This window comes from Bombina bombina, chromosome 2 (assembly GCF_027579735.1).
Source record: "Bombina bombina isolate aBomBom1 chromosome 2, aBomBom1.pri, whole genome shotgun sequence".
Classification (NCBI taxonomy): domain Eukaryota; kingdom Metazoa; phylum Chordata; class Amphibia; order Anura; family Bombinatoridae; genus Bombina; species Bombina bombina.
Genome location: NC_069500.1, coordinates 756782529 through 756805187, shown reverse-complemented (window position 1 = coordinate 756805187; position 22659 = coordinate 756782529). Strand labels below are relative to the sequence as shown.

The 22659-nt window shown below is 41.3% G+C and overlaps 1 protein-coding gene and 1 pseudogene across 1 annotated transcript in view; both read right to left on the bottom strand.

Annotated features, from left to right (window-relative positions):
* Nucleotides 1–22659, bottom strand: part of FCHO1 (FCH and mu domain containing endocytic adaptor 1) — an 802768-nt gene that overhangs the window by 576279 nt on the left and 203830 nt on the right. The window contains exon 12 of the mRNA XM_053702869.1: nt 1430–1496. Within this exon, the coding sequence (XP_053558844.1) occupies nt 1430–1496 (67 nt within the window). The remainder of the gene's footprint in view (nt 1–1429; nt 1497–22659) is intronic.
* On the bottom strand, nt 17337–17456 carry LOC128651140 (uncharacterized; annotated as a pseudogene).

Genomic DNA, 22659 nt, shown 5'->3' with positions numbered 1-22659 from the left:
GGAGCAGCAGTGAACAGTGGGGTCCCCTGATCAAATGTTAAGGAAAAACCAGCACTTCACATGCTAATGCTATACTTAAGCAAAGTATACATTAAACAGGGCCAAAGTAGTATGGGAGATAACTTGAAAATCAGAGTTTACTACTTAGAAATAAATCAGAAAAATCTACATGACTGTACATGCGATATTTAAAGACAGCAAAAGGGTTAAACATAATAGAAGCCCCGCCTGGTCCTAAACAAACTGGCACGGCCCTATCAGCAACACTAATCACACGACCCGGCTGTATAACTAGAGCTGCTGTTTGGATCAGCAGTACTTTGCGGGCCCCAGACCACACTAAGCTCAAATATGATTGAACCATCAGGGGGAACAAGCCTCAGACAAATTGAAAAGCAATGTTTATGAGCTTATTATCTGTAAATTTAAAATGTTACTTTCCCACCCAAAAAAAACACAAGGATACGGCTTAAATTATCTTCTGGACGAATAGTAAAACCTTCTTCATCTACATCTGGAATGTCCTAAAATAAAAAAAAAAAGGTTTACAAAGTTGGTTTTAATTGATTGGCATGAACTGCCTAGGTTTAAATAAGTAAATATATGGATATAGAAATTCTTACCCCACCGTCTGGTTCTGTGGATTCCCTATCAGGAAATAAAGAAATGGACCATCAATTTTATGCAGTGGATGAAGCAGTTATGCTTAAATGCAATTTAGGGACAGACTACAAGTGGATCGCTAAATATCGCTTTTGTTAAAGCGATATTTGTGCTCCACTGAGTAATACCAGTGCACGCTAATGTGCGCTGGTATTACAAGTTGACAGCAATGCGAACGTGCTCACGAGAGCGTGCGTCCATAGGCTCCAATGGGAGCCTCGCCCTTATGCCGTCATACATGGCACAGAACCAAAGCGCAGCGAAGGGGGTAGTTGGCAGCAAATTGTAAATATATATGTATACACATATTAACACATAAATATATATGTATGTATATAAGCATATACATTTACTGGTAACACACAGCTCCCATAGACGACAATGCAAAGGCACTTTTCAGTGCCGTTTTTTTTTTTCTAACACCCCACAGCCGCAAACTTTAGCCCGCAAAAACTGCCTGGTCCAGTTATTTTAATAAAAAATAAAAATTCTGCAATTTTTATTTTCTAATAAAATACTCACCACTGTAATTTTAGGGGCATATTTATAAAATTAACCACAGATCTAAACTCTGGTTAATTTTATAAGCGCTAATTGCTACTGCAAGCTTGCGGTAGCAATAACCAGCCACTTTTAATGGCTGATTATTTATTGCGTGCCCGCAAACAAACTAATTTGCCCGTTTGCGGGCACGCAATACATTAGTGCGCCACTTGTAATCTAGCCCTTAGTGTTTATGAAAAGGGCAGGTTTGACTTACACAGACTGAATCTCTTTCTCTCTCCTGCTAAGACCTCGAATCCGAAAAGGTTTGGACCAAGTACGCTTTACACCTATGGGAAAATGAAAAGCAAATTAGGATAGGATAGGATAAAATGAAGTATATGAAACAAACTCCAAAATGTATCCTGTTCATATAATCATGTGGTAGATCCATATACAGGGAGTGCAGAATTATTAGGCAAGTTGTATTTTTGAGGATTCATTTTATTATTGAACAACAACCATGTTCTCAATGAACCCAAAAAACTCATTAATATCAAAGCTGACTAGTTTTGGAAGTAGTTTTTAGTTTGTTTTTAGTTATAGCTATTTTAGGGGGATATCTGTGTGTGCAGGTGACTATTACTGTGCATAATTATTAGGTAACTTAACAAACAACAAATATATACCCATTTCAATTTATTTTTACCAGTGAAACCAATATAACATCTCAACATTCACAAATATGCATTTCTGACATTCAAAAACAAATCAGTGACCAATATAGCCACCTTTCTTTGCAAGGACACTCAAAAGCCTGCCATCCATGGATTCTATCAGTGTTTTGATCTATTCACCATCAACATTGTGTGCAGCAGCAACCACAGCCTCCCAGACACTGTTCAGAGAGGTGTACTGTTTTCCCTCCTTGTAAATCTCACATTTGATGATGGACCACAGGTTCTCAATGGGGTTCAGATCAGGTGAACAAGGAGGCCATGTCATTAGATTTTCTTCTTTTATACCCTTTCTTGCCAGCCACGCTGTGGAGTACTTGGACACGTGTGATGGAGCATTGTCCTGCATGAAAATCATGTTTTTCTTGAAGGATGCAGACTTCTTCCTTTACCACTGCTTGAAGAAGGTGTCTTCCAGAAACTGGCAGTAGGACTGGGAGTTGAGCTTGACTCCATCCTCAACCCGAAAAGGCCCCACAAGCTCATCTTTGATGATACCAGCCCAAACCAGTACTCCACCTCCACCTTGCTGGCGTCTGAGTCGGACTGGAGCTCTCTACCCTTTACCAATCCAGCCACGGGCCCATCCATCTGGCCCATCAAGACTCACTCTCATTTCATCAGTCCATAAAACCTTAGAAAAATCAGTCGAGATATTTCTTGGCCCAGTCTTGACGTTTCAGCTTGTGTGTCTTGTTCAGTGGTGGTCGTCTTTCAGCCTTTCTTACCTTGGCCATGTCTCTGAGTATTGCACACCTTGTGCTTTTGGGCACTCCAGTGATGTTGCAGCTCTGAAATATGGCCAAACTGGTGGCAAGTGGCATCTTGGCAGCTGCACGCTTGACTTTTCTCAGTTCATGGGCAGTTATTTTGCGCCTTGGTTTTTCCACACGCTTCTTGCGACCCTGTTGACTATTTTGAATGAAACGCTTGATTGTTCGATGATCACGCTTCAGAAGCTTTGCAATTTTAAGAGTGCTGCAACCCTCTACAAGATATCTCACTATTTTTGAATTTTCTGAGCCTGTCAAGTCCTTCTTTTGACCCATTTTGCCAAAGGAAAGAAAGTTGCCTAATAATTATGCACACCTGATATAGGGTGTTGATGTCATTAGACCACACCCCTTCTCATTACAGAGATGCACATCACCTAATATGCTTAATTGGTAGTAGGCTTTCAAGCCTATACAGCTTGGAGTAAGACAACATGCGTAAAGAGGATGATGTGGTCAAAATACTCATTTGCCTAATAATTCTGCACTCCCTGTAGATTTCACTGTATGACTGTATCCATAGATTGAATCAGGAGGGGGGAAAAAAAACAACAAATTAGCCGACTAATCTGTATTCCACAGTTGTCAGGTGTTCCACAGAAAGATCAGTGTTATCTTGTGATCTCACCTGTCCAAGATGATGAATTGAGTTAATAACAGGAGTGTAGGTTTGTAAAGTTTAAAGCATAACCTGCATTTGATGTTATTAGTGTGGGTCAAATGACAACAAAGCAGTCTTCAAATGTGTTCACAGGAAATTCAGCGGGAAACCTTTTTTTAAATTAACATCAATGTGCCTTGCAGTCGTTATTACAGAGTTATTTCTAGTTATACCAGTAATGGACTACAGTTTCACTTTTAATATTTTTCTATTAAAGTATTATCAGATATGTATTGTGACCGGTCTGTATTCTTCAGTACCAATAACCAATAGAAAAAGAAACGGCTAGATTATGTTTTTTGTTTTGAGCTGTGAGGTGCTAACGAGCAGTTTTGTCTCACCGCTCACTTACCTACAGCGCTGGTATTACGGGTTTTTACAAACCTGGCGTTAAAAGGCAAGAAGTGAGCGTTGAGCAAAATTTTGCTCATTACCGCACTCCAATACCAGCGCTGCTTAAGTCAGCGGTGAGCTGGTCGTATGTGCTCGTGCACGATTTCCCCATAGGAATCAACATGGAGAACCGGCTGAGAAAAAGTCTAAGACCTGCAAAAAAGGAGCGTAAAACTCAGTAACGCAGCCCCATTGATTCCTATGGGGAAAGAAAATTTATGTCTACACCTAATACCCTAACATGAACCCCGAGTCTAAACACCCCTAATCTTAAACTTATTAAACCCTAATCTGCCGCCCCCGACACCTGCATTATATTTTTTAACCCCTAATATGCCGCTCCGGACACCGCCGCCACCTACATTAGTTATGAACCCCTAATCTGCTGCCCCCAACATCGCCGACACCTACATTATATTTATTAACCCCTAATCTGTCGCCCCCAATGTCGCCGCAACCTACCTACACTTATTAACCCCTAATCTGCCGCCCCCAACGTTGCCGCAACTATACTAAATGTATTAACCCCTAAACCTAAGTCTAACCCTAACACCCCCTAACGTAAATATAATTTAAATACATCTAAATAAAATTACTATAATTAACTAAATTATTCCTATTTAAAACTAAATACTTACCTATAAAATAAACCCTAAACTAGCTACAATATAACTAATAGTTACATTGTAGCTAGCTAAGGGTTTATTTTTATTTTACAGGCAAGTTTGTATTTACTTTAACAAAGTAGAATAATTATTAAATAGTTATTAACTATTTAATAACTACCTAGCTAAAATAAATACAAAAGTACCTGTAAAATAAAACCTAGCCTAAGTTACAATAACACCTAACACTACACTATAATTAAATAAATTAAATACAATTACCTAAATTTAATTAAATTAGCTAAAGTACAAAAGAAAAACCCCACTAAATTACAGAAAATAAACAAATTACAGATATTTAAACTAATTACACCTAATCCAATAGCCCTATCAAAATAAAAAAAAAAACCTAGCCTAAACTAAATTACAAATAGCCCTTAAAAGGGCCTTTTGCTGGGCATTGCCCCAAAGTAATCAGCTCTTACCTGTAAAAAATATATAAACAACCCCCCAACAGTAAAACCCACCACCCACACAACCAACCCCCCAAATAAAATACTATCTAAAAAAAACTAAGCTCCCGATTGCCCTGAAACCCCTAATCTAAAAAATAAAACCCACCCAATACACCCTTAAAAAAACCTAACACTAACTCCCTGAAGATCGACTTACAGTTCTGAAGACCCGACATCAATCCTCAAGGAAGCGGCAGAAGTCTTCATCCAACCGGGCCGAAGTCCTCAACGAAGCCAGGAGAAGTCTTCATCCAAGCCGGGCAAAGTGGTCCTCCAGACGGGCAGAAGTCTTCATCCAGACGGCATCTTACATCTTCATCCATCCGATGCGGAGCGGCTCCATCTTCAAGACATTTAAGGCGTGGAGCATCCTCTTCAAACGACGGCTTCTTACTGAATGACTGTTCCTTTAAGCGACGTCATCCAAGATGGCGTCCCTTAGATTCCGATTGGCTGATAAAATTCTATCAGCCAATCGGAATCAAGGTAGAAAAAATCCTATTGGCTGATGCAATCAGCCAATAGGATTGAGCTTGCATTCTATTGGCTGATTGGAAAAGCCAATAGAATGCGAGCTCAATCCTATTGGCTGATTGCATCAGCCAATGGGATTTTTTCTACCTTGATTCCGATTGGCTGATAGAATTTTATCAGCCAATCGGAATCTAAGGGACGCCATCTTGGATGACGTCACTTAAAGGAACCGTCATTCAGTAAGAAGCCGTCGTTTGAAGAGGATGCTCCGCGCCGTATGTCTTGAAGATGGAGCCGCTCCGCGTCGGATGGATGAAGACTTCTGTCCGTCTGGAGGACCACTTCGCCCGGCTTGGATGAAGACTTCTCCCGGCTTCGTTGAGGACTTCGGCCCGGTTGGATGAAGACTTCTGCCGCTTCCTTGAGGATGGATGTCGGGTCTTCAGAACTGTAAGTCGATCTTCAGGGGGTTAGTGTTAGGTTTTTTTTAAGGGTGTATTGGGTGGGTTTTATTTTTTAGATTATGGTTTGGGCCGCAAAAGAGCTAACTGCCCTTTTAAGGGCAATGCCCATATAAATGCCTTTTTCAGGGCAATGAGGAGCTTAGGTTTTTTTAGATAGTATTTTATTTGGGGGGTTGGTTGTGTGAGTGGTGGGTTTTACTGTTGGGGGGTTGTTTGTATTTTTTTTTACAGGTAAAAGAGCTGATTTCTTTGGGACAATGCCCCGCAAAAGGCCCTTTTAAGTGCTATTGGTAGTTTAGTTTAGGCTAGGTTTTTTTTTATTTTGGGGGGGCTTTTTTTAATTTTGATAGGGCTATTAGAGTAGGTGTAGTTTAAATATCTGTAATTTATTCTTTTCTGTACTTTAGCGTTTGTTTTTTTGTACTTTAGCTAATTTAATTTAGGTAATTGTATTTAATTTAGTCAATTGATTTAATTATAGTGTAGTGTTAGGTGTTATTGTAACTTAGGTTAGGTTTTATTTTACAGGTACTTTTGTATTTATTTTAGCTAGGTAGTTATTAAATAGTTAATAACTATTTAGTAACTATTCTACCTAGTTAAAATAAATACAAACTTGCCTGTAAAATAAAAATAAACCCTAAGCTAGCTACAATGTAATTATTAGTTATATTGTAGCTAGCTTAGGGTTTATTTTATAGGTAAGTATTTAGTTTTAAATATGAATGATTTAGTTAATTATAGTAATTTTTATTTAGATGTATTTAAATTATATTTAAGTTAGGGGCTGTTAGGGTTAGACTTAGGTTTAGGGTTAATAAATTTAATATAGTGGTAGCGACGTTGGGGCGGCAGATTAGGGGTTAATAAATGTAGGTAGCTGGCGGCGATGTTAGGGACGGCAGATTAGGGGTTAATAATATTTAACTAATGTTTGCGAGGTGGGAGTGCGGCGGTTTAGGGGTTAATATGTTTATTATAGTTGTGGCGATGTCCGGAGCAGCAGATTAGGGGTTAAAAAATGTATTAGTGTTTGCGATGCGGGAGGGCCTCGGTTTAGGGGTTCATAGGTAGTTTATGGGTGTTAGTGTACTTTTTAGCACTTTAGTTAAGAGTTTTATGTTCCGGCGTTGTACCATTAAACTCTTAACTACTGACTTTTAGTTTAGGCTAGGTTTTTTTTTATTTTGGGGGGGCTTTTTTTAATTTTGATAGGGCTATTAGAGTAGGTGTAGTTTAAATATCTGTAATTTATTCTTTTCTGTACTTTAGCGTTTGTTTTTTTGTACTTTAGCTAATTTAATTTAGGTAATTGTATTTAATTTAGTCAATTGATTTAATTATAGTGTAGTGTTAGGTGTTATTGTAACTTAGGTTAGGTTTTATTTTACAGGTACTTTTGTATTTATTTTAGCTAGGTAGTTATTAAATAGTTAATAACTATTTAGTAACTATTCTACCTAGTTAAAATAAATACAAACTTGCCTGTAAAATAAAAATAAACCCTAAGCTAGCTACAATGTAATTATTAGTTATATTGTAGCTAGCTTAGGGTTTATTTTATAGGTAAGTATTTAGTTTTAAATATGAATGATTTAGTTAATTATAGTAATTTTTATTTAGATGTATTTAAATTATATTTAAGTTAGGGGCTGTTAGGGTTAGACTTAGGTTTAGGGTTAATAAATTTAATATAGTGGTAGCGACGTTGGGGCGGCAGATTAGGGGTTAATAAATGTAGGTAGCTGGCGGCGATGTTAGGGACGGCAGATTAGGGGTTAATAATATTTAACTAATGTTTGCGAGGTGGGAGTGCGGCGGTTTAGGGGTTAATATGTTTATTATAGTTGTGGCGATGTCCGGAGCAGCAGATTAGGGGTTAAAAAATGTATTAGTGTTTGCGATGAGGGAGGGCCTCGGTTTAGGGGTTAATAGGTAGTTTATGGGTGTTAGTGTACTTTTTAGCACTTTAGTTAAGAGTTTTATGTTCCGGCGTTGTACCATTAAACTCTTAACTACTGACTTTTAAATGCGTTAGGACTCTTGACGGGGATATGAGCATAAGACAAAATATATGCTTATTTGATAAATTCATTTATTTTGTGGTGGTGAGAATCCATAAACCACTATGTGCGATTCAACTACAGTCCATTAGGAGGAGGTAAAAAATATCCAACATACCAAAAGCTTTTAATCCGTCCCACTTTCCTGCACACCTCAGTCAAACATATGGCCAAGAAAGAAAAAACAAAAAAAAAAAAAAAAAAAAAAAACATAAAGGGGGGGGGGGAGAGATCAAAAAGTAGGGTAAACAAAATGCAAAGTAAAACTTCCGTCAAATAAAAAAACGGCATGTCTAGTGGATTATCACCACAATGAAAGAAATTAATTTATTAGGTAAGCATAAATTTAGTTTTTTTTCATAAGATGGTGAGAGTCCATGAGCCATCACATGGGAATCTAATACTTAATAGACTCTAATGGAGTCCATGAGATCACCATGAAAGGGTATCACATGAAGTTAAGGCAGGAATGCCAATGGAGAACTTTTCTGCAAAATATAGCCTCAGAAGAAACAAATACATTAAAGTGATACAACTTTGTAAATGTGTGTAAAGTAGACCACATAGTTGCCACTTCCACTGTGTCCACTTCATTTTTAAAAACTGTACAAAGAAAGAAGAAAACTGTCTAAATTAAATTTTAGAGCCTGCACCACATCAAGATTAAGATGCTAATTTGAATTTTTAGGAGTTGGACACAAAGGAGGAACAACTATCTCCTGATTTATGTTGTCTGACGAAACTACTTTAGGCAAGAAGCTGTAATGCATTCTAAGAAATGTCTTATCCTGATTAAAGGTAAGATAAGGAGACTCACACAAAAGAACAGAGTTCTCATACTCTCCTAGATGAAAAAATAGTTAAGAAATAAAATCTTTCAAGACAGAAGCTGAATATCCAGACCATGAATAGGTTTTAAACTATATATTGCAGCAGCTGAAAATTGCATTGCAAATTAGCTGCAGATAAAAAAAAAAGTTAAGTTTTTAATGTCTCTGAATAACAATATTTATGCTTACCTGATAAATTTCTTTCTGGATATGGTGAGTCCACGACGTCATCAATTACTAGTGGGAATATCTCTCCTGGCCAGCAGGATGCGACAAAGAGCACCACAACAAAGCTGTTAAGTATCACTCCCCTACCCATAATCCCCAGTCATTCGACCGAAGGGAAATGGAAAAAGGAATAACACAAAGGTGTAGAGGTGCCTGAGGTTTAGTAAAAAAACATAATTTATACTTACCTGATAAATTTATTTATTTCCGGATATGGTGAGTCCACGGAATCAATTACTAGTGGGAATATCACTCCTGGCCAGCAGGAGGCGGCAAAGAACACCACAGCAAAGCTGCTATATATGTCACTTCCCTTACCCATAACCTCCAGTCATTTAGCCAAAGGGAAAATGGAAAAAGAACACAAAGGTGAAGAGGTGCCTGAGGTTGTAGTTAAAAATAACTGTCTTAAAATAAAGGGTGGGCCGTGGACTCACCATATCCAGAAAGAAAGAAATTTATCAGGTAAGCATAAATTATGTTTTCTTTCCTAAGAAATAGTGAGTCCACGAAATCATCAATTGCTAGTGGGAACGAATACTCAAGCTAGAGGACACAGATGATTAGGGAGGGACAAGACAGGTAACCTAAACAGAAGCACCACTGCATGAATAACCTTTCTCCCAAAAGAAGCCCCAACCAAGACAAAAATATTAACTTTGGAAAAAGTATGCAGAGAGGACCAAGTTGCAGCCTTGCAAATCTGTTCTTCAGAAACTTTCTTTTTGAAAGCCCAAGAAGGGACAGCCCTAGTGAAATGAGCTGAAATTCTCTCAGGAGGCTGCTGTCCAGCAGTCTCATAAACCAAATGCATTATACTACTCAACCAAAGAGAAAGAAGTAGCTGAAGCTCTCTGACCTTTATGTTTCCCAGAGAAACAAACAGCAAACTGGCGACAATCCCTAGTCGCCTGTAGATAGAAAATAAAAGCATGCAAAACATCAAAGTTGTGCAACAAATGTTCCTTATGAGAAGATAGATAAGAATACAGAGAAGGAACAACAATTTTCTTATTAATATATCAATCTGAAACCACTTAGGAAGAAAACCTAACTAGTACGAATAACCGCCTTAACTGCATGAAAGATAAGATAAGGCGAATCACACTGAAAAGCTCCAAGACTCTCCAAGCAGAAAAGATAGCAATGAGAAACAAAACCTTCCAAAATAACAACTTAATATCTATGGAAAGTAAAGGCTCAAACAAAGCCTACTGCAAAACTTTAAGAACAAGGGCAAAACCCTAAGGGGGAGCAACTTACTTAAACACAGGCCTGATGTAGACCAGTGCCTGACAAAAAGATTGCACGTCTGGCACGTCCACCAGATGCTTCTGGAGCAAAAAACACAATGCAGAAAAATGACCCTTCAGGGTACTGACTGACAAACCCTTCTCCAGACCACCCTGGAGAAAGGATAAAAATTCAGAAAACCCCCCGCTTAGACAAAACTAAGCGTCCAATCTTCAAGCAGTCAGCTTCAGAGATTTAGATGAAGGAAAAGACCAAGATTTAGAAGTTCTTCCTCAGAGGTAGTCTCCAAGGTGGAGAGATGACATTTCCACTAGGTCGGCATACCAGATCCTGCAAGGCCACACAGGGGTTAATAAAATCTCCGCCACTCTCAACTGAAAATATGAGTAATGACTCGTGGAAAAAGAACAAACAGAGGAAAAAAGGTATGCAAGACTGAAATCTAAGAAAAACATCAGGACATCTATCAGGGCGGTCTGCGGATCACATGACCATAAACTGTACCTTCGAAACTTGGCGTTCTGTCGAAATGCCCACAGAAGCCAACTCCTGAAACCCCCCATGTGAGGGTCTACCTAGAGAACACTTCCGGATGGAAATCCTCACTCCCTGGGATGAATTATCAGTCTGTTTAGAAGTCTGACTCCCAATTGTCCACCCCTGGAAAGTGGATGACCGACAGCAAATGTGAGCTTCCTCCCACTGAACAATCCAAGTCACCCTCTTATATGGCTAAGGAACCCCTAGTTCCTCCCTAATGGTTGATATAAACCCTAGAGGTGATATTGTTTGACTGGAACCAAGATAGGGATGACTGAGGTCAAGTCATCAGAGCATTGTGAATTGATCTCAACTACAAGATGTTTAAAGAGGAGAGCAGACACTTCCGAGTCCAAAATCCTTAAAGACCCAGACAGCTTACCAGCCCAGCAGGTTGGCATCCGTGTTCACATCACCCAGGAATATCTCAAGAAACAGGCGTCCGGAGGTAGATACTCCTGAAGAAAAAAAATGGAAGAAAGTCCCTTGTCATCTGATCTAAATCTATCCTTTAAGACAGATCCGAAAGTTCTCCATGTCATGGAAAATAGCAAAAGGAATGATGTCCATGGAATACCATCAGACCAATTCCCTCCATACACAGGGTCACAGAAAAGTGAAGAAAAAACAGAATTTATGCTTACCTGATAAATTACTTTCTCCAATGGTGTGTCCGGTCCACGGCGTCATCCATTACTTGTAGGAATATTCTCTTCCCCAACAGGAAATGGCAAAGAGCACAGCAAAAGCTGTCCATATAGCCCCTCCTCAGGCTCCGCCCCACAGTCATTCGACCGACAGTTAGGAGAAAAAAAGGAGAAACTATAGGGTGCCGTGGTGACTGTAGTGTATAGAGAAAAAAATTGTTCAAACCTGATTAAAAAACCAGGGCGGGCCGTGGACCGGACACACCGTTGGAGAAAGTAATTTATCAGGTAAGCATAAATTCTGTTTTCTCCAACATTGGTGTGTCCGGTCCACGGCGTCATCCATTACTTGTGGGAACCAATACCAAAGCTTCAGGACACGGATGAAGGGAGGGCGCAAATCAGGTTACCTAAACGGAAGGCACCACGGCTTGCAAAACCTTTCTCCCAAAAATAGCCTCCGAAGAAGCATAAGTATCAAATTTGTAGAATTTGGCAAAAGTGTGCAGAGAAGACCAAGTCGCTGCCTTACATATCTGATCAACAGAAGCCTCGTTCTTGAAGGCCCATGTGGAAGCCACAGCCCTAGTAGAGTGAGCTGTGATTCGTTCAGGAGGCTGCCGTCCGGCAGTCTCATAAGCCAATCGGATGATGCTTTTCAGCCAGAAAGAGAGGTAGCAGTAGCTTTTTGTCCTCTCCTCTTACCAGAGTAAACGACAAACAAAGATGAGGTTTGTCTAAAATCCTTTGTTGCTTCTAAATAGAACTTTAAAGCACGGACTACATCTAAATTGTGTAACAAACGTTCCTTCTTTGAAACTGGTTTCGGACACAGAGAAGGAACAACTATTTCCTGGTTAATATTCTTGTTGGAAACAACCTTATCTGAATGGAACACCAGATAGGGTGGATCACACTGCAAAGCAGATAATTCGGAAACTCTTCTAGCAGAAGAAATAGCAACCAAAAACAGAACTTTCCAAGATAGTAACTTGATATCTACGGAATGTAAAGGTTCAAACGGAACCCCTTGAAGAACTGAAAGAACTAAATTTAGACTCCAAGGAGGAGTCATGGGTCTGTAGACAGGCTTGATTCTGACCAAAGCCTGTACAAAAGCTTGTACATCTGGCACAGCTGCCAGTCGTTTGTGTAACAAGACAGATAAAGCAGAAATCTGTCCCTTTAGAGAACTCGCTGACAACCCTTTATCCAAACCCTCTTGGAGAAAGGAAAGAATCTTAGGAATTTTAATTTTACTCCAGGAGAATCCCTTGGATTCACACCAACAGATATATTTTTTCCATATTTTATGGTAAATCTTTCTAGTCACAGGTTTTCTGGCTTGGACCAGAGTATCAATCACTGAATTTGAAAATCCACGCTTGGATAAAATCAAGCGTTCAATTTCCAAGCAGTCAGCTGCAGAGAAACTAGATTTGGATGTTCGAATGGACCTTGTACTAGAAGATCCTGTCTCAAAGGTAGCTTCCATGGTGGAGCCGATGACATATTCACCAGGTCTGCATACCAAGTCCTGCGTGGCCACGCAGGAGCTAGAATCACCGAGGCCTTCTCCTGTTTGATCCTGGCTACGAGCCTGGGAAGGAGAGGAAACGGTGGAAACACATAAGCTAGGTTGAACGACCAAGGCGCCACTAATGCATCCACTAGAGTCGCCTTGGGATCCCTGGATCTGGACCCGTAGCAAGGAACCTTTAAGTTCTGACGGGACGCAATCAGATCCATGTCTGGAATGCCCCATAATTGGGTTAACTGGGCAAAGACCTCCCCGGATGGAAAGTCTGATGACTCAAATAATCAGCCTCCCAGTTGTCTACTCCTGGGATGTGAATTGCAGATAGGTGGCAGGAGTGATCCTCCGCCCATTTGATGATCTTGGATACCTCTCTTATCGCCAAGGAACTCTTTGTTCCTCCTTGATGGTTGATGTAAGCTACAGTCGTCATGTTGTCCGACTGGAATCTTATGAATCCGGCCTTCGCTAGTTGAGGCCAAGCCCGGAGCGCATTGAATATCGCTCTCAGTTCCAGGATGTTTATCGGGAGAAGAGACTCTTCCCGAGACCATAGACCCTGAGCTTTCAGGGAGTCCCAGACCGCGCCCCAGCCTAATAGACTGGCGTCGGTCGTGACAATGACCCACTCTGGTCTGCGGAAACTCATTCCCTGAGACAGGTGATCCTGAGTCAACCACCAACGGAGTGAGTCTCTGGTTACCTGGTCTACTTGAATCTGGGGAGACAAGTCTGCATAGTCCCCATTCCACTGATTGAGCATGCACAGTTGTAATGGTCTTAGATGAATTCGAGCAAAAGGAACTATGTCCATTGCTGCAACCATCAATCCTACTACTTCCATGCACTGAGCTATGGAAGGCTGCAGAATAGAGTGAAGAACTTGACAAGCGTTTAGAAGCTTTGACTTTCTGACCTCTGTCAGGAAGATCTTCATTTCTAAAGAATCTATTATTGTTCCCAAAAAGGGAACTCTTGTTGACGGAGACAGGGAACTCTTTTCTACGTTCACCTTCCACCCGTGAGATCTGAGAAAGGCTAGAACAATGTCTGTATGAGCCTTTGCCTTGGAAAGAGACGACGCTTGAATTAGAATGTCGTCTAGATAAGGTGCCACTGCAATGCCCCTTGGTCTTAGAACCGCTAGAAGGGAACCTAGCACCTTTGTGAAAATTCTGGGAGCAGTGGCTAAACCGAATGGAAGAGCCACGAACTGGTAATGTTTGTCCAGAAAGGCGAACCTTAGGAACTGATGATGATCTTTGTGGATAGGAATATGTAGGTACGCATCCTTTAAATCCACGGTAGTCATATATTGACCCTCCTGTATTGTAGGTAAAATTGTTCAAATGGTTTCCATTTTGAACGATGGAACTCTGAGAAATTTGTTTAGAATTTTTAAATCCAGAATTGGTCTGAAAGTTCCCTCTTTTTTGGGAACTACAAACAGGTTTGAGTAAAACCCCTGACCTTGTTCCACAGTTGGAACTAAGTGTATCACTCCCAACTTTAACAGGTCTTCTACACAATGTAAGAATGCCTGTCTCTTTATTTGTTCTGAAGACAAGCGAGACATGTGGAACCTTCCCCTTGGGGGCAGTTCCTTGAATTCTAGAAGATAACCCTGAGAGACTATTTCTAGTGCCCAGGGATCCGGAACATCTCTTGCCCAAGCCTGAGCAAAGAGAGAGAGTCTGCCCCCTACTAGATCCGGTCCCGGATCGGGGGCTACCCCTTCATGCTGTCTTGGTAGCAGCAGCAGGCTTCTTGGCCTGTTTACCCTTGTTCCAGCCTTGCATTGGTTTCCAAGCTGGTTTAGTCTGGGAAGCATTACCCTCTTGTCTAGAGGCTGCAGAGTTGGAAGCCGGTCCGTTCCTGAAATTGCGAAAGGAACGAAAATTGGACTTATTCTTAGCCTTGAAAGGCCTATCTTGTGGGAGGGCATGGCCCTTTCCCCCAGTGATGTCTGAAATAATTTCTTTCAATTCTGGCCCAAAAAGGGTCTTACCTTTGAAAGGGATATTAAGCAATTTTGTCTTGGAAGATACATCCGCCGACCAAGACTTTAGCCAGAGCGCTCTGCGCTCCACAATAGCAAACCCTGAATTTTTCGCCGCTAATCTTGCTAACTGCAAAGCGGCATCTAAAATAAAGGAATTAGCTAACTTAAGTGCGTGAATTCTGTCCATGACCTCCTCATATGGAGTCTCCTTACTGAGCAACTTTTCCAGTTCTTCGAACCAGAAACACGCTGCTGTAGTGACAGGAATAATGCACGAAATTGGTTGAAGGAGGTAACCTTGCTGTACAAAAATCTTTTTAAGCAATTTTTTATCCATAGGATCTTTGAAAGCACAATTGTCCTCAATGGGAATAGTCGTGCGTTTGGCTAGTGTAGAAACCGCCCCCTCGACCTTAGGGACTGTTTGCCATGTGTCCTTTCTGGGGTCGACCATGGGGAACAATTTCTTAAATATAGGAGGAGGGACAAAAGGTATGCCTGGCTTCTCCCACTCCTTATTCACTATGTCCGCCACCCTCTTAGGTATCGGAAAGGCATCAGGGTGCACCGGGACCTCTAGGAATCTGTCCATCTTGCACAATTTTTCTGGGATGACCAAATTGTCACAATCATCCAGAGTAGATAGCACCTCCTTAAGTAATGCGCGGAGATGCTCTAATTTAAATTTAAATGTCACAACATCAGGTTCTGCCTGCTGAGAAATTCTTCCTGTATCAGAAATTTCTCCATCTGACAAACCCTCCCTCACTGCCACTTCAGACTGGTGTGATGGTATGACAGATAAATTATCATCAGCGCCCTCCTGCTCTACAGTGTTTAAAACTGAGCAATCACGCTTTCTCTGAAATGCTGGCATTTTGGATAAAATATTAGCTATGGAGTTATCCATTACTGCCGTCAATTGTTGCATAGTAACAAGCATTGGCGCGCTAGAAGTACTAGGGGTCGCCTGCGCGGGCATAACTGGTATAGACACAGAAGGAGAGGATGCAGAACTATCCCTACTTCCTTCATTTGAGGAATCATCCTGGGCAACCTTACTAAATGTGACAGTACTGTCCTTACTTTGTTTGGACGCCATGGCACAATTATCACATACATTTGAAGGGGGAACCACCTTGGCCTCCATACATACAGAACATGATCTATCTGAAGGTACAGACATGTTAGACAGGCTTAAATTGGTTAATAAAGCACAAAAACCGTTTTTAAACAAAACCGTTACTGTCTCTTTAAATGTTAAACAGAGCACACTTTATTACTGAATATGTGAAAAACTATGAAGGAATTATCCAATCTTTACCAAATTTTCACCACAGTGTCTTAATGCATTCAAAGTATTGCACCCCAATTTTCAAGCTTTTAACCCTTAAAATGCGGAAACCGGAGCCGTTTGCAATTTTAACCCCACTACAGTCCCAGCCACAGCGTTTGTTGCGACTTCACCTATCCCAGGGGGTATACGATACCAATTCAAGCCTTCCAGGAACGTTTTCAGTGGATACCAGACCCTCTCACATGCAGCTGTATGCACTGCACTCAAAAGAAACTGCGCAATAATGGTGCGAAAATGAGGCTCTGCCTACTACAGTGAAAGGCCCTTCCTGACTGGGAAGGTGTCTTAACTAGTGCCTGGCGTTAAAAAACGTTCCCCAAATAATAAAAAGTGTGAAATCCACTTCAAACTGTAAATAATACTTAAATAAGCAATCAATTTAGCCCTTAAGAGTGTCCACCAGTTAATAGCCCATAATAAGCCCTTTATTCTGTTTGAGTCTAAGAAAATGGCTTACTGATCCCCATGAGGGAAAATGACAGCCTTCCAGCATTACACAGTCTTGTTAGAAAAATGGCTAGTCATACCTTGAGCAGAAAAGTCTGCAAACTGTTCCCCCCAACTGAAGTTCTCTGGGCTCAAGAGTCCTGCGTGGGAACAGCAATTGATTTTAGTTACTGCTGCTAAAATCATACTCCTCTTTTAAACAGAACTCTTCATCTCTTTCTGTTTCAGAGTAAATAGCACAACCAGTACTATTTCAAAATAACAAACTTTTGATAGAAGAATAAAAAACTACAACTAAACACCACATACTCTTCACCATCTCCTACTTGTTCAGAGCGGCAAAGAGAATGACTAGGGGGCGGAGCCTGAGGAGGGGCTATATGGACAGCTTTTGCTGTGCTCTTTGCCATTTCCTGTTGGGGAAGAGAATATTCCCACAAGTAATGGATGACGCCGTGGACCGGACACACCAATGTTGGAGAAATCAACTGCAGCTAAATCCAAACTCCCAACCTCCTGGTTGCAAGATGGCTAAGCTATCCACCGGCCACTAAAACTTACTGTTGGCAAGACAGAAGACTGCAGAGTGGGGAAAAGGAATAAATCCTTTATTTTCTGACCTCTGAAAGACATCTCCTAGATAAAGAATCAAATAAAGATCCAAGCATACCGCACCTGGTGTTCCCAGGCGGTCTCCCATCCAGGAACTGACCAGACCTGGCCCTGCATAACTTCCGCGATCAAATGAAAATCGGGTGCATTCAGGGTATTGTGGCGGTAGTCCCAAATAAATTACCCTTGTGGATAGAATAAGGGAACTCTTCTCCAGATTCATTTCCCATTCCCGGAAAAGATGATTGGACAAGATCTCTTAAAAGAGAGTTAGCTCGAAGTCAGGATAATACCTGAACAATAAATTGTCCAGAAAAACACACTTGCATTATCCCAAGACCTAAGGGTCTGACTGGGATGGCACAAACTAAGAAAACTAGAGAAGATTCCGATTAAGGAAACACTAAATCTCTCAGGTCCTAGTTCTTTATGAACAGGTCCACTAGAACCAAAAGGAGAAAGGAAACTACTTTGAAGGACAGAATCTGAAATATGAGGTAAATACCTATATCCTGTTCCCAAACTGGGACTGGAACTGTCACTCCCAGAGATGAAGACCCTGAATCCAGTTCAAGGAATGCCTCTCATCCTACTTGGATTGCAGATACTCTAGAAAGAGAAATATGCCCCTGGGAGGAAGACTTTGTTTGGGTCATGTCTTTTCAAGTCCAATCTAAGTCTCATCCTTAAAAGGAGACCCTAGAAGCATGTATTTGGAGGAAACAGAAATAATTGAATCTGCAACTGCAGAACTATAAAGCCTAGGCTGTACCACTAAACCACAGGTAGGCTTCTCAGCTGACCATACATTTCAGCGACAATGCCTGGCGGTTAGTACAGCAAGTCTAATAAGACAAGACATTGCTCTAAATGTACAATTAAACCTCCAGCTTCTTACCTATGTCAGAAAGAAAACTAGATTATCTCCGCAGAGATCTAAGTTCTCTGATTAAAAGTAGAAAGTTCCCTTCTACTAAAGACACTGTGCATTTCAAGAGAGATAGCGACAGAAAATCCTAAAAAGGACGTGAGACAGGGAGAAATATCCCCAGATTCTCTATAACAATCTTGTGAACATCTCACAGCACGTCTAGACCCCCTTCCAGAGAAGAAAGAAAAATATAGAACTGATAAAGTTCACAAAACTCCAAAGGAAAGACAACAATAGGGATCGGTGTCATCCAGTCAGCCAAGACCTCCTATAAAATATAAGAGGCTTTAAAGTAAACTGAAGGATACCACTTCAGTAACAGATGAAGGAATTATACAGTCCAGATCAGAGATTTCAGCCTCAGAAACTACCGGCGAATCCTCCTCACTAACTTGGAAGAAGACAAACCGCGTAGCAGCATGTGGAGCACAAACCCTCTTATCTGAGACTTAAAATGTCCTCTTGCCTTTTCCCTGAAGTAAAGGAAAACAGACCAAGCCACAGATACCGCAGAAGATACCTGAGCTTGCAACTTCTATAAGCAAATACACTCCTCCAGGAGATTGAGAGGAACACAGGGCACTGCATGTGACGCCATATAGGCTTGGGACATAAAAGGAGAAAGCTGTGGCAGTGCCTTAACAGCAACATCCTTAGAGACATGAAGTTTAAACCAATCTGTACATTTAATACCATTTGCGAAATCAGAGGTACAGAAAAAACAAAATTTATGCTTACCTAATAAATTTTTCTTTTGCGATGTACCGAGTCCACGGTTTCATCCTTACTTGTGGGATATTATCCTTCTAACAGGAAGTGGCAAAGAGAGCACCCACAGCAGAGCTGTCTATATAGCTCCCCCCTTAACTCCACCCCCCCCCAGTCATTCGACTGAAGGCCAAGGAAGAAAAAGGAGAAACTATAAGGTGCAGAGGTGACTGAAGTTTTCAATAAAAAATACTATCTGTCTTGAATAGACAGGGCGGGCAGTGGACTCGGTACATTGCAAAAGAAAGAAATTTATCATCAGGTAAGCATAAATTTTGTTTTCTTTTGCAAGATGTACAGAGTCCACGGTTTCATCCTTACTTGTGGGATACCAATACCAAAGCTTTAGGACACGGATGAAGGGAGGGACAAGACAGGAACCTAAATGGAAGGCACCACTGCTTGCAAAACCTTTCTCCCAAAAATAGCCTCCGAAGAAGCAAAAGTATCAAATTTGGAAAATTTGGAAAAGGTATGAAGCGAAGACCAAGTCGCAGCCTTACAAATCTGTTCAACAGAAGCATCATTTTTAAAAGCCCATGTGGAAGCTACCGCTCTAGTAGAGTGAGCTGTAATCCTTTCAGGAGGCTGCTGTCCAGCAGTCTTATAAGCCAAATGGATGATGCTTTTCAGCCAAAAGGAAAGAGGTAGCCGTAGCCTTTTGACCCCTACGCTTTCCAGAATAGACAACAAAGAAGATGTTTGACGAAAATCTTTGGTTGCCTGCAAATAAAACTTCAAAGCACAAACTACGTCCAAGTTGTGCAACAGACGTTCCTTCTTAGAAGGATTAGGACACAGAAAAGGAACAACAATTTCCTGATTGATATTCCTGTTAGTAACAACCTTAGGGAGGAATCCAGGTTTGGTACGCAAAACCACCTTATCAGCATAAAAAACAAGATAAGGCGAGTCACATTGTAATGCAGATAATTCAGAAACTCTTCGAGCTGAAGAGATAGCAACTAGGAACAGAACTTTCCAAGATAGAAGCTTAATATCTATGGAATGCATGGGTTCAAACGGAACCCCCTGAAGAACTTTAAGAACTAAATTTAGACTCAATGGCAGAGCAACAGGTTTAAACGCAGGCTTAATTCTAGCTAAAGCCTGACAAAAAGCCTGAACGTCTGGGACATCTGCCAGACGCTTGTGCAACAGAATAGACAGAGCAGATATCTGTCCTTTTAGGGAACTAGCTGACAATCCTTTCTCCAATCCCTCTTGGACAAAAGACAAAATACTAGGAATCCTGATTTTACTCCATGAGTAGCCTTTGGATTCGCACCAAAAAAGATATTTACGCCATATCTTATGATAGATTTTCCTGGTGACAGGCTTTCGAGCCTGAATCAAGGTATCTATGACCGACTCAGAGAAACCCCGCTTTGATAGAATCAAGCGTTCAATCTCCAAGCAGTCAGTTGCAGAGAAATTAGATTTGGATGCTTGAATGGACCTTGAATCAAAAGGTCCTGTCTCAGTGGCAGAGATGACATGTCCACCAGGTCTGCATACCAAGACCTGCGTGGCCACGCAGGCGCTATCAAAATCCCCGAAGCTCTCTCCTCTTTGATTCTGGCAATCAGACGCGGAAGGAGAGGGAAAGGTGGAAACACATAAGCCAGGTTGAACAACCAGGGTACTGCTAGAGCATCTATCAGTACTGCCTGAGGATCCCTTGACCTGGATCCGTAACAAGGAAGTTTGGCGTTCTGACGAGACGCCATCAGATCCAATTCTGGTGTGCCCCATAGCTGAATCAGTTGAGCAAACACCTCCGGATGGAGTTCTCACTCCCCCGGATGAAAAGTCTGACGACTTAGAAAATCTGCCTCCCAGTTCTCTACCCCTGGGATATAGATCGCTGACAGATGGCAAGAGTGAGCCTCTGCCCATCGGATTATTCTTGAAACTTCTATCATCGCTTAGGAAATCTTTTGTTACGGTACCAACAGGATACCAAGGGTTAATACCAGGGAACAATGTCCTGCATACAGAATCAGCACTTCACAACCTCGATCAGTTTCCCTGCAAACATGAGACCAAGCTCCACATTTCAGGTTTAAAAAAGAATATATTTATTAAAGGCTGAATGCCTAGTATTTATACAGGTTTTGACCCCAGATGGGGGGGTTGAATATAACCCTGGCTTCAGGTTACAGAGGGCATTGGTTAAACAGTAAAGCAAACATATGAACAATGCATCAAACCTCTAAGAATTGTCTATTCACAGGTAAAACAGATTAAAATATTAAGTACTCAGACAATCTGATGTTGGGCAGTCTAGTTAACATAATCACACAAAACCCAATCAGTTTACCTAGACAGACTCCTGAGACACAATCAGATCTTAAACATACATAGAATACATCTTATTACAGAATATAGGAACAGTTCTTATTAGCTATAAAGTCTTTTATGCCCACTTGGCTTATAGAGTCACAATTGCTCCCACAAGGGGCACTCACACCCTGTACCCATCCTGTATTTATGGATACAGGGTGACATAGACATAAGACAGAGTTATGAAAGTACATGGGGTGTCCAGCATATAAAATTCCATATTTCCATGCAGTCTCTGGGTATCCTTAAGCCCATGTACCTCCAGCCCAAAGAATGTTCTATAACAGGCCCTCCAATGTACAGTGGCGAGATTGGTTTTGTCACATCTTTGTTCCTCCATGATGATTGATATAAGCCACAGTCGTGATGTTGTCAGACTGAAATCTGATAAATCTGGCCGAAGCCAGCTGAGGCCACGTCTGAAGAGCATTGAATATCGCTCTTAATTCCAGAATATTTATCGGTAGGAGGGCCTCCGCCTGAGTCTGCAAACCCTGTGCTTTCAGGGAATTCCAGACTGCACCCCAGCCCAGTAGGCTGGCGTCTGTCGTCACTATAACCCACGCTGGCCTGCAGAAACACATTCCCCGGGACAGGTGATCCTGTGACAACCACCAAAGAAGAGAGTCTCTGGTCTCTTGATCCAGATTTATCTGAGGAGATAAATCTGCATAATCCCCATTCCACTGTCTGAGCATGGATAGTTGCAGTGGTCGGAGATGTAAGCGAGCATATGGAACTACGTCCATTGCCGCTACCATTAGTCCGATTACCTCCATACACTGAGCCAATGACGGCCGAGGAATGGAATGAAGAGCTCGGCAGGTGGTCAAAATCTTTGATTTCCTGACCTCCGTCAGAAATATTTTCATGCCCACCGAGTCTATCAGAATCCCTAGAAATGAAACTCTTGTGAGAGGGCAGAGAGAACTCTTTTTTACATTCACCTTCCACCCATGAGATTTTAGAAAGGCCAACACTAAGTCCATGTGAGACTTGGCTAGTTGGAAAGTTGACGCTTGAATAAGGATGTCGTCTAGATAAGGCGCCACTGCTATGTCCCGCGGCCTTAGGACCGCCAGAAGGGACCCTAGCACCTTTGTGAAGATTCGTGGAACCGTGGCCAACCCAAAGGGAAGAGCCACAAACTGGTAATGCTTGTCCAGAAAGGCAAACCTGAGGAATTGGTGATGATCTTTGTGGATAGGAATGTGTAGATACGCATCCTTTAGGTCCACGGTGGTCATATATTGACCCTCCTGGATCATTGGTAAAATAGTCCGAATGGTCTCCATCTTGAAAGATGGGACTCTTAGGAATTGGTTTAGG